At 53.3% G+C, this 12,492-nt stretch overlaps 1 protein-coding gene across 7 annotated transcripts in view; it reads right to left on the bottom strand.

Annotated features, from left to right (window-relative positions):
- TRAF3IP1 (TRAF3 interacting protein 1) overlaps nt 1-4,618 on the bottom strand; it is a 62,094-nt gene extending 57,476 nt beyond the window's left edge. For 2 of the 7 annotated variants that reach the window (XM_042995852.1, XM_042995853.1), the window contains exons 1-3: nt 4,328-4,616; nt 1,513-1,581; nt 978-1,139 (exon numbers count right to left, since the gene is read on the bottom strand). In XM_042995852.1, the coding sequence (XP_042851786.1) occupies nt 978-1,139; nt 1,513-1,581; nt 4,328-4,450 (354 nt within the window). In that variant the 5' untranslated portion in view covers nt 4,451-4,616. Of the gene's footprint in view, nt 1-977; nt 1,140-1,512; nt 1,582-4,327 lie in introns of all 7 variants that reach the window. The other 5 variants (XM_042995858.1, XM_042995854.1, XM_042995855.1 and 2 more) reach the window with 5 other exon arrangements.
- Nucleotides 4,619-12,492: the final 7,874 nt, after the last annotated feature.

Here is a 12,492-nt window from a genome sequence, read left to right as displayed (position 1 = left end):
GAAGGAACATGAAGGATGCAGGGGTGGGGACTGGGGACAGAGCCGGGGCACTGGCGGAATGAGCTCCTCGTTTCCAAGCCTGAGAGTTGGATGCAGACCAGGGCGAGAGTCTCTGGAGGCCTCCTCGGGGCCCTGCTCCCCACCCCCACCACCGCTGTGTGGGCTGAAGGCCACCCTTTCCCACTTTGGCAACATGGAAGGTCAGCCCCGCCCACGATCCATAGGGTCCACGAAGGGCTGTATCAGCTATGCCCTCTCCCCAGGCCTTAGAGACACCTGCTGCCATCACCAAGCTGAGATGTCCTTAACGTCCTTGGCAAGAATGACCCGGGCTGGGTCTAAGCAGAGACCCCAGGTTCAAACCCACAGTGAGGATCCCAGAAAGTAACCAAGCGGCCCCTGTACAAGTGACACAAGGTGTCTCTGAAGGCAGCACAGCTCTGCAGCCAACAGCCAGGAGGGGAGGAGGAGTGGAGGGACAGTGCAGGGTGGGGGGAGGGAAGGAAGGGATGGAGAGAAGCAGAAAACAGAGGCTGGAAAGGTAGGCAGAGGACAGGAACATCCCACGAGCCCCAGAGAAGAAGAAAAGCAGGTCCTCCGCCCTGCCCACCCCCTGCCCCTGCCCCCGCCCCCGCCCCCGCCCCTGCGCTGGAAGGAGAAGCAGAAGGCAGGCAGGGCTGGGTGCACGGGCATGCAGCCTCCAGCCACCCGCCCCGAGAGCAAGCGCCTGTGAGGTCCCCTGGTTCACAGTGAAGCCTGGAGAAGGTGTGCGTGGCATCCCCTTACTTGTTTCACGGTACGGTTTTAAATCGCTTCTCCTGCGACTCGGAGGCTGCGAAGCATAGCCTTTGACAGACGCCACCAGACCCTCTCCCCACGCTTCCGACCCTGCCGTCCCCATCTTGCTTTCTGGTCCTGCCAGCTCTGCACCCCTGCACTACCTTGCTGAGACACACTTTGCGATTCGCCAGCATTACCTTGCTGAGGCAGCACTTCGCAATTCTCTGCAGCAGCTCGTTCGTTCTCTCAGGCTCGAGCCCGGCCACGATCCGCACTGGTTTCGCCGACAGCGGCTCTCCTGAAACCATCACCACCACGTCTATGGCCTTCTGAAGGAAGCTAATTTTTGCATCTTTATCCTGAAAGATTTCCATTCAAAACACAAACAAAAAAGTACTTCCAAAGAACTCTGCACCCTCTTCGGTATGTTCAACAGGCACGCTTACTGTTGGTAGATGTCAAATCTGGAAATACGAACCCTCTGTCACGAAACAAAACGACTCGCTGACGCTTTTAATTCTAGCGGAGAGGCCGGAAGAAACCTTGAAACCCTGACCCCATTTGTTAACGGATAAAATCAGCACGATGCGCAGTTGGCGGAAAAAAGGAAACGGAACGGGAAGGGCGAACCGCAGCCCACGGAGTAACCGACCCCTCGAGCCGACACACACCCGGCACGCCGCTGACAAAACACCCATTTGTTAAGGTGAGGGTGTGACGCCCCCAGCCTACCTTAACGTTGTCGGACTTCATCTCGGCATCCGTGTAGAGGCCCTTCATGAAACCAGTCACCCTGATCACCTTCAAAAGATCAAGGCCATGGTCAGCACCTCACGGGACAGCCCCTTCATCAGCCTCACCCCCTGAGCCCCCACGGTCAGGAGCCGTCAGAGCGCGTCCACATGCAGGACTTAATTCCTTCACCTGCTCAACAAGCTTTTGAGTATCTACCGCACGCACGGTCTTTTACCAGGCAGGACCCAGTCTGGAAGTGGGGACAGGTGAACGTTACAAAGACTTGCGGGGCACTAGGGAGCACAAGATCGGTCCCCAACCCAAATGCAGGAGGGGCAAGGGTGTCACGGAAAGCTTCCCAGAGGAAATCGGATCTAAACTGAGGCCACCGCTACCAGGAAACGAGAGTGGGGGGCGGGGGTGTTTAGGAAACACGTGTCAGGCTGAACGGTCCCTGCAAGGTCCCGGGGCCAAGAGGGTCTCATTCAAGGGAGCAAAAGAGTTCAGTACAGGGGTGCCTGGGTGGTTCAGTCGGTTAAGTGACCGACTTCGGCTCAGGTCATGATCACACAGTTCGTGGGTTCGAGCCCCGCGTTGGGCTCTGTGCTGACAGCTCAGAGCCTGGAGCCTGCTTCCGATTCTGTGTCTCCTCTCTCTGCCCCTCCCCCACTCACACTCTGTTTCTCTCTCTCTCTCTCTCTCTCTCTCTCAAAAATAAATAAACATAAAAAGAGAGAGAGAAAGAGAGAGAGAATCCTTAATATTCCTGGAACCTTTTCATTTTGTCTCTTTTGACGTTTTCCTAGTTTGCAGGCAGTAAAATTTTGGATAATCATTTTAAGGGACACAAAACATTAACCTCACAAGATCAATGCTTTATGAAAGAGGCTGAGTTAGTTGAGCTGTAGCTAAGATACCAACGGTGATTTGAACACAATACTCAGAGGCAGTGAAGAATTTTCAGAGACTCTTCACCCCCTACCTGAAAATGCTTTCCGATAGGTCAATCATCCTAATGTCCTTAACAAGTAGGTGCCACTTAATCAATTTACCTTTACACAGGGCAGAGAAATTAATTTCAGCATTAGATTAGGAAAGAAAACCCATGAAAGAAAAGCAGACCGTTGGTTCCCAATGGAGAACATGTAACTCCTTCCACACAGTCTGGCTGCCTGGTCAATCGAGTCAATTCCTGCTAGAATGTCCCTCCTCCTCCACTTCAATGTGCTCTGGCCTTCCAGGAGCCCAGCACCACACCAAGACCCACAGGATGAGGCATATGCCCCCTGCCTCCCCACTTCAGTGGCCAGACAGGACTAACACAGAAGATAAAGGTGTCATGTCGGGCCACGGTGGCCAGCACTGGGGTCAGGCAACCTCACCTCCTGGCTTAGAGGTCACTACCTGCCTACTTCGCAGGATAACACAGCACACAGCCCAGCTCCCACCAGGCTCTCCACACGGCCCTGTCCCCTCCCAAACACTGGCCGGGACAGGTGGAAGGAGGTAGAGGCTAGGCAAGACAGCCCTGGGATGTGGCTGGGATTCCAGAGTCTCAAGCACAGTTAGGGTGTTTAACACAGAGGTGCACATTATAAACTAAGTTGAGAGAGCGGATAAGTAAAGCAGTTTGTGGAGAGGAAGCCACCCCCCTGTCAGAAAGAGAAGTGAAGACGAGCACCAATTCGGGGAGCCCTCAGAAGCCTGCAAGTTCAACCTGATTCCTAACTCCCAGAGGCCACGCCCAAGTTGCTGGGTTCAATACCCTTCTTAGCTGCACCACGGAACGCGCCGTGGCCTGAGTTACCAGGAGCCTTGACAGCACAACGACGAAGGCTGGCTGTGCACCTTCTGTGTACCTTACTCAGTTCAGCTCACCCAGGATATGGCAACAAACATACACGGTCTCCACCGTTTGGTTAATTCACCATCCACTGGGGAAAAGTTACAGACAATCTCCATGGAGGCCAGGCTGTGCCCTTCAGCAGCAAGTATCAACCTGCTCTTCTAGAGTTTTCCCTTTGGGGTCCCACTACAACCACCTTCAACAAATTCACCCCAAGGTATTTATCAAACATCTAAAACATGGGGACCACGGTGCAGAGTAGTGTGGAGAATGCTTGGGAAACATGAGGATAGAAAAGAATAACTTCAATATCCCACAATGTCTGGTCACCTTTCACGAGCCAGGCACTGAAAGGGGGGAGGAGGGGAGGTCACAAAAACGGCCCTGCCAGGCTAAATGGAAGATGAGCTCTAACAGATACATAGGAAAGAAATAAGGCTCCCTGAGGGGCGGAGGGAGGCAGCCCAGTGGGGGTGGATGAGAGGGCAGAGCAGGGGTGAAGGCAAGGAACTCGGTGCACAGGCACCGCGGGATTGGGCCCAGCGGGCCCGGGCAGCGGCTGTGCTCGGCTAGGCGAGGCCGACTCTAACGCCAACCCTGATTCTGGCCTCGACCCCTACCTGGGCCCCGATCCCCAGCTCCGACCCGGCCCGTCCGCACCTGGGCCCTGACCACCCCCCAACCCCCGGGCCCCGCACCTGGGACCCTGACTCCCGGCACTGACCCTGACCCGGGTCCCGACCCTGGCTCGTCCGCACCTGGGCCCCGGCCCGCACCTGGCACCCCAACTCCGGCTGCACCTGGGGCCTGACTCCTAGCGCCGGCGCCCACCCGGGTCCCGACCCGCACCAGGGCCCCAGCCCCCACCTGGGACCCTGACTCCGGCCCTCACCTGGGTCCTGACCCCCACCTGCGTCCCGACCCGCACCAGGGCCCCCGACCCTCGGCCCCCGGCCCGGCCCGCACCTCCGTGATGATGTCGTGCAGGTAGCGGAACGGGGGCTTGTTCAGCAGCTTCTCCGTCAGCGGCGGCCTCCGGATCACCTTCCCCAGGGCCTCCTGCGTCCGCTTCACCACGGCCGCGTTCATGGCGGCGCCGCCCGAGCCCGCGCCCCCGCCGCCCCCGCCAACCCGCCGAGCCTAAGCCGCGCTCCCGGACCGCCGCCGGCCCCGCCGCCGCCGCCGTCCGCTCCGGCCTGGACGCAGCGCCCGGGCTCCCATCCCACAGTGCACCGGAGTCGGCTACGGCGCGTGCGCGGGGCCGCAGGAGCCCGTCGCCAGGGCGGCGCGGCCTTAGCAACGGACGCGCCGCGGCGCCCCGCCCCGCCCGCAGCGCCTGCTGGGAGAAGTCTGCCCCAGAAGTCGCGCCCGCGCTTCGCAACTTGGACGAAGCCACGCCCTTGGTGTTCTAGCAGGTGGCGGCGATTGTGTCCCACCCGTCTGCGGGCCGCCGCGCGCAAGTTCACTGCAGAAGTCCTTCCAGCAGTTTGGAGGCTTTGTGATCTGTTTTTAGTTCTTTTTTATTAAAAGATGCTGATTGTAGCCCCATTTTTAAATCCTTTTTTTGAGATGTAATTGACATATATGGCATCAGTTTCAAGTGTAGGACATAATGATTTGGTATTTGTGTACGTCGCAAAATAATCACCACAGTAAGTCTAGTTCACATCCACCACCATAGTTTCAAAAGCTGTTTATTGTAATGAGCAACTTTCAAATCAAGTATGTAACACAATATTAACTAAAGTCACCATGCCGTCCATTATATCCCCATAACTTAGTTATTTTATAACTGGAAATTTGTACCTTTGACCCCCTTTATCTGTTTCTTTCTTCTAATCGTACTGTTTAAAATTTTGTTTACATTTATTGTTACCATGTTCAATGTTCTTCATTCTTTGGGTAGATTCAAATTTCCATGTGGTATCATGTTTCTCCTGCCTAAAGAACTTCCTTTACTACTTCTTTTAGCAAAGATCAGCAGGCAAAGAGTGCTCCCACGGTTCCTTTATTTGAAAGTGTTTATTTCACCTTCACATTTGAAAGATTGTTTCCCAGAGCATGCAAAGCTGGGTTAACCAGTTCTTTTTCTTTGAATACTTTATACATTTTACTCCATTGGCTTCTTGTTTACATAGTTTCTGAAGAGAAGTCTGCTGTAGTCCTTTGTTCTATGTATCTGGCTGCCTTCAAGATTTTCTTTTATCATTGGTTTTTAAAAATGTGCCCATGATGTTTCTAGGTGTGGGAGTTTTTTTAACCTAAAATTTATATTTGATTATTATTCATATGCAATAAGCTTTATCTATTTTGAGTATACTTACTGGTCAATGCATTTTGGTCACTATATACAATTATGTTACCACCACCACAATCAAGATATTTCCTCTCACTCACATGCAGTCTATCTCCTCTCTCTGCCAGCAGGAGGCAACAACTGATCCACTTTCTGTCATGATAATTATGCCTTTTCTAGAGTTTCATATAAATGGAATCATAAGGTACATAGTCTGTTGTGCTTAATTCTTTCTTTTACAATTTTGAAATCCATCCATGTTGCAACATACATTAATATGTCATTCCTTTTTGTGGCTGAGTAGTATCCCATAGTACATTTTGTTTATCCATTCACCAGTTTATCAACATTTGGGTTGCTTTTGGGTTTTGATTATTTATAAGTAATGCTGCTAGGGGCACCTGGGTGGCTCAGTTGGTTGAGCATCTGGCTCTTGATTTCAGCTTGGGTTGTGGTCTCACAGTCATGGGATCAAGCCCTGCATCAGGCTCTGAGCTGAGCGTGCAGCCTGCTTGGGATTCTCTCTCTTTCTCTCCCTCTCTGTCTGTTCCTGTCCCCACTCCCTTCTCTTCATAATAAGTAAATAAGCTATAAAATCTTTTTTAAAAAAATAATGCTGCTAAGAACGTTTACATACAAGTCGGGGCAAACATAGTTTTCCTTTCTCTTGAATAAATACCTAGGAGTGGAATTCCTGGGTTGTATGGTAAGAATATGTTTAACTTTACAAGATGCCACCAAGTTTTCAAAGTGATGGCATCATTTTTCATTCCCACCAGCCACGTGTGTGATTTCTACTTGTTCCATATCCCTGCCAAGACCTGACAGGTCAGTCCTTTTTTTCTTTTTTTAGGTCACTCTTTTTTTTTTTTTTTTAACATTTATTTATTTTTGAGAGAGCACGAGTGGGGGAGGGGCAGAGAGATGGGAGACACAGAATCCGAAGCAGGCTCCAGGCTCTGAGCTGTCAGCACAGAGCCCGACGCGGGGCTCAAACCCACGAACCATGAGATCATGACCTGAGCCGAAGTCGGACGCTCAACCGACTGAGCCACCCAAGCGCCCCCTAGGTCACTCTTTTTAACTGGAGTCATTCCTGGGGCACCTGCGTGGCTCAGTCAGTTAAGCGTCCGACTTCGGCTCAGGTCATGATCTCATGGTTCGTGGGTTTGAGCCCCGCGTCGGGCTCTGTGCTGATGGCTCAGAGCCTGGAGCCTGCTTCGGATTCTGTGTCTCCCTTATTCTCTGCCCCTCCCCGGATTGATCTCTCTCTCTCTCTCTCTCTCTCTCAAAAATAAATAAACATTTAAAAAATTAACTTCAGTCATTCTAGTGGTGCTGTGATGGCATCTTATTATGATTATAACTTGCATTTTTCTAGTGATTTGTGATTTTGAGCCTCTTTTCATGTACTAATTGGGTATTCATATGTATTTGGTGAGGATAACTCATAAAGTGTCCAGGTGTTCATGGAATCAGTGCTATGTGCTGTGAAAATTAATAAAAGAAAAGAGTGTTTAGCATAGTCAGAAGGCCAGCAGGCTGAGCTCTCATTCCTAGCATTGGTTAGCAATTGCAGATCCGACAGGAAGAGAGGGAACTTGCACATGGATATTATTTTACCATCCCAGCAGCAGGAGGGAAGATTTCCTCCTGGCCAGGCGACAGCCCAGCCAATGAGAGACAGTCACAGCTCAGCCAGTGAGAAGCCACTGTACTTCCAACTCTCGCTTTACTTCAATGGACTCTGTTTGTAACAGCCCTCTGAACTCACCCTTTCCTCTATTGGAGAGAATTTCTCTCCTTTGTCCTAGGGACTTGCCTATGGTTTTGCTGTAGGTTGCTTGTCCCTGATTGCAATTCTCTGCTATTCCAGAATAAACCTGTTTTGGCTGGCAAAATAACCAACAGCTTTATTTGTAAGGTTAACAGGGGCTGGGGACATCTTGGAGAACCATGTACCTTCCAGTAAGCAATACCCATCCCATCCTCTGATATCCGCACATCACTCACCCTGCTGCTAATGGCACCCAGGACAGCATTTGGTCACCCACACAGAGGCCAGGTGAGCCACCAGGGCTCATTTCCCTCCAACAGTGCCAACCTCGCCTCTTTCTGCACTTCACCAGGCAGGCAGACTGGCTGTCTGAGACTTCACTGAGAAGTTAGGGGCCACCTAAGAGAATGACAACCTAGGAGGGAAGGAATTCGACAAGCCTCGTTATTTAGAGCTGTCCCGTGCCCCGTGGGGAAAAAGCACGCGGCAAATTGCACCCTCAGAGGTGTTCCCTCCTGGGTGGCCCTCAGTTAGCAACCCTCCCCCCCAACTTTCAGGTCTTACCCCCTTGGCCAGAGCACTTCCATCCTCTGCCCCCTGCCTCGTCAAATTGCCCTGACTTTCTAGAAACCCCACCATCTACATACGTATCTTCTCATCCACCCCCTTTCTTTCAGCACTGGGTTCTCCATTCCAGACTTAGCCCAAGGCGGGGGCAGGACTGCCTAGCAGTTCAGTCCCTTGGAACAGTCCAGCGTGATGGTGGACGCTGTGAATCAGGTCCTTCCGGGGTTCCAGATCTTCACTGTCCACATGTGGTTTGTCCACATATTTGTCTTTATCACACACATGTCCCGCCTTCCTAGAACGAGCGTTAAATCAAACTCCATAAAGAAGAAGAAGAAGAAAAGAGTTCCCCAACCACTTCACCATTTCTGAACGTCCTTGCCCACGTTGAAACACTTCTTATTCAAATGGAGAACAAGGTTAGCCCCTCTCTTCCCCTTCCCTGCCACCCCCCCTCTGACGGCGCTGAGAGTCTTCTAAATGGCGGGGTGGGCCATAGTGAGACCGTGTCCTTCTTCACGGCTGTGCCCTTCGTTCCCGAAAGCTGGCCCAAAGCTCTGAAGCGATTAAGCCTTCAGACAAAGACCACCAGCTTCCTGCCCTCCAGGTGCTGGGGAGAGAAGGGTGGTATGTCATTCTCACAGGATGGCCGGATGGAGCCCTTCGGGGCTGCACCAGATACAGAGGATGCCATAGTGTCTGAGAGCTGGAAGGTCCTGACGTCTTCCCTGATCTCACCGTGGCTGAGCTGGGAGCCCAGAGGCTCCTATGAGGAACTCCCACCTCTGAACTCTGAACATCAGCTGGGGTTGGCCTGAGTAAGGGTAGAGGGGGCACTCAGGGAGGTCACTGCCTGGCCTCTGACCCCAAGTGCCCTCCCTTCCCCAAAGACACTGCCTAGACCCTTTCCTTGGAAGTTCATGCTAGGCAGAATCATCTGGGCCCAGAGCCATGGGACATCATGGCCAACAATGGCTGGTCTATGAGTGGTCGGACAGAGCAGTGGGGCCAGGGGGCGTGGCCACGGAGGGCCCCTGAGGGTCCACTGAGGAGCCCAGCCAAAGCCACACGAGGGGGAAGCCTGATTCCAGTTTCTCCCACAGCCTGTGGAGAGCAGGGGAGCCATCTAGGCTGAGGAGGCCCCATGCAGGCCTGCGGGTACAGGACTCGCTGCTCTCTTTGGGACCACAGGGCCACGAGAGAGGGTCTCTGAGAGGCTCTGGGACAAGGAAGCTGAGCCACCAGATCCCACTGAGGGCCTGTCTGGGGGAAGCAGGCCACAGAGTGTGGGAACATGCTCCAGCCATCCGCTGCATCATCCTGAGGCCTCCACACGGAGACCCGGGGCAGGAGCGCTGGGCCCTGGGCAAGCGGGGCCGGCAAGACGCAGCGAAGGGTCCCAGACGCCGAGAAAGAGACACGGATCCACCTGAGGACACTGGGGAGGCAGAGGGGCCCAGAGACCAGCCAGCGGCCTCCAGTTCCGGGGGCCGGCGTCATGGGGGCCCTGCAGCCTGAATTACCCCTCAGCACCTCAGAGTCATGTAAGGATTAGAGAAAAAGAGAATGTAAAAAAGAGCCATTCATGAAAGTGGCAAGTGGTTAAAGAAGCATAGGAAATCACGGCACAGGAAGTGTTTGAGGAATAAAGAGCCAGCAGGATGCTTTGCAACAAGCAGTTTCTGAATGAGTGAAGATGTCAGTGGCCGTGACTCATCCCAGGAGAGAGAGCTCCGCAAAGCAAAGGGCATCCAGACCCTGCCTCTCCTCCCCTGAGACAAAGGCCAGGGGAGGCCAGGAGCCCAGGATGTGGGTCAGCCTTCGGGAAGGACTGGGGAGGTGAGCCCAGGTGAAAGAGGAGTGACCCAGAGCCTGGAGACAGCCTCACCAGCCCTGGATCTGAGACTGGACTCCCTGGCAGGCTCAGAAAGGAAGGCATCAGCTTGTGCGGCCAGTCAAGCACCTTGCTGTGCGCTCCCCATCTAAGCTGGGAGGTGACCGACACCATTTTGTGAATCCCGAGGGGCCTGCATAGAAGACTTTGTCCTGTCCTCTCCAGCTGAGCTTCGAGAAAAAGAAGACAAGACCTTCTTCCTACACTGGCTAAGATCATTTCTGCCTCAGGACCTTTGCACTTGCTGGTCCCGCTAACTGAATAACACTCATCCCCCAGATCTTCATACAGCTAGATCCTTGCCATTATTTGGGTCTCAGCTCACATGTGACATCTCAGAGATATCAAAAATAGATCACATCTGAATTCTCCAGCCTGTTATTTTACCTTATTTCCTTCAAAGTACTTATCACTCTGTGAAAGTATTTTTTTATTCCTATCTGCGCTTTTGTTGTCTATCTCTTCCCCCACCCCATTCACCCCTAGAAAGTGAGTTCAATTAGTAGAGGGGCCCGGTTGATTTGCCTACCCCTGAACCCCCTAAACCTTTAACATTGCCAGACACTCGATAACTGTTTGCTGGATGTTGAATAGACTATGCTCTTACTAAAACTGCTCTTTCAAAGGGCTCCTAATAATATGATTTGTTTATACCACAATTTTAAATAAAAAAATTAAACTGCAATGTTATGTAAACGATGGGATCTCAGTGACGTTGAACGCCTATGTGTGCGAGTGGGAGTATGTGTGTGTGTGAATACGTCCAGCGATTTCAAGGTTTCAGAGACTATCTGGGAGTTGGAATAACGGGACATTTCTTCTGCTTCTTTATACCTCCTTGTAATTTAGATTTATTTCTCAATACGTGAGGACTTTTTAATCAAAAACAAAAGTTAAAAGTTGTCAGAGGAGGAAATCATGGTATTGATAAACTGTGTTGGTAAACTGAGTCCCAGGTCCCATTTGTAGCCTCATTTATGTCTAACTGCTTCTAACAGGGTCTTTTACAAGACTTAAGTTGACCCGTGAAGGTTCTGTGGCAAGCATCCCAAACTAGCGGTGAGGGTAGCTGTCACCTGGGGCGGCCTTTACCTGTAACCAGGTGTCCCAATTGGGTGGGTTCCGACCTCGTCAGTCGTCAGGAAAGTGAAGGACGTGAAGTACATAAGCTCAAACATCTCTCCCAATAACTATCTGTGACAGCAGGCACTCAGAGCATGCCCCGGGAACCATCAGGGCAGAGCCCCCATCCCACACGGTCCCTTACTTATTTTTTTAAATTGTTTTAACGTGTATTTGTTTTTGAGAGAGAGACAGAGAGACACATAGCAGGAGCAGGGGAGGGGTAGAGAGAGAGCGAGACACAGAATCCGAAGCAGGCTCCAGGCTCTGAGCTCTCAGCACAGAGCCCGACGCGGGGCTCGAACCCACGGACCGCGAGATCATGACCTGAGCCAAAGTCAGATGCTTCACCGACTGAGCCACCCAGGTGCCCCCCCACATGTTCCCTTAAACCGGGTCTCCTAGAGCCTGGGGGCCTGACGGATGGCCCTTGGATCCCTGACAACACACGCAGATGAATGCTTAAGGGTCCTGGAGCAGGGACCACGGCTCTCACGCTCTTTGCACAGGAGGCTGGTTCTCCAACAAAGGGCAAGAGTCTTCTGCTGCCAGAGTCCCAAGCAAGCCCCTTCCCCAAAGGTCTGGTTAACTAGTATCTAGACTCGGTCACTATTTGCTCCTTCCAGAGGTACATGAGGACGAGGCACGTGTGCGGACCCGGAGCTTTCCACCAGAGTGGGTGTCAGCACGAGGGCAGGGAATCGAGGGACCCCACCCGGGGACTCCCTCCACCTCCCTGTGCCCAGCCCTTCCCGTGTGCGCGTCCTTCTCACGCAAGCCAGGCTGGAGTTCAAGAGCACAGCTTCCTTTCGAATCACCCAAAAGCGGAGTCTCCCGCCTGAGCTCTCCCCAGCTGCCACCCTGCGGTGGACTCCCACCAACACGTGGGCCCCTTCTCAGGGGCCACCTGACCTGTGCCTCATGGCGCCCCTGCCTCGGGGCCACGACTGAAGAATTGTGTGGCTGGCTGCACAGTGTCCCCGCCCCGGGAGACCGTAGGCTCCAGGAGAGGGAACCGATTCTGCGGTCTCTCGGGGCACACCATGAACCTCGGCCACCTGAACCCGAAGGAGAAGGCTTACACCACCTTAGTGCCCCCAGGTGCCCCTCCATGAGGAGTATCGGTCCTTGTCAGCTCCCGGCTAAGCTCCTCTCTGGGACACCACCAGAGGGGTCTACTCACCTCCTGCTCCCCAGAGGCAGCCCCCATTAGAGGGCTGATCGAGTTGGGGGCGCAAACCCACATTCCCAGGGACCTCCAGCTGAGATCGCTGCTTTCGGGAGCAGTCCGGGGAGGCAGCCCCTAACGGGAGAATTTGGGGCGGCATCCCCCACTGGCAGCTGACCTGAAGTCCCCAGGATGGGGGTCAGAGGGAGACCAGAGCCCCTGGTGCTGCAGTCACACAGCCGTCCGGCAGGGGGCGCCACCGGAGGGCTGCGAGAGGACCCCGGGACTCGGATGGGGGTTGCCTGGG

The sequence above is a fragment of the Panthera tigris genome, chromosome C1 (assembly GCF_018350195.1).
Source record: "Panthera tigris isolate Pti1 chromosome C1, P.tigris_Pti1_mat1.1, whole genome shotgun sequence".
Taxonomy (NCBI): domain Eukaryota; kingdom Metazoa; phylum Chordata; class Mammalia; order Carnivora; family Felidae; genus Panthera; species Panthera tigris.
The sequence above is the reverse complement of the archived record's forward strand: the minus strand, read 5'-3'. Positions and strand labels throughout refer to the sequence as shown.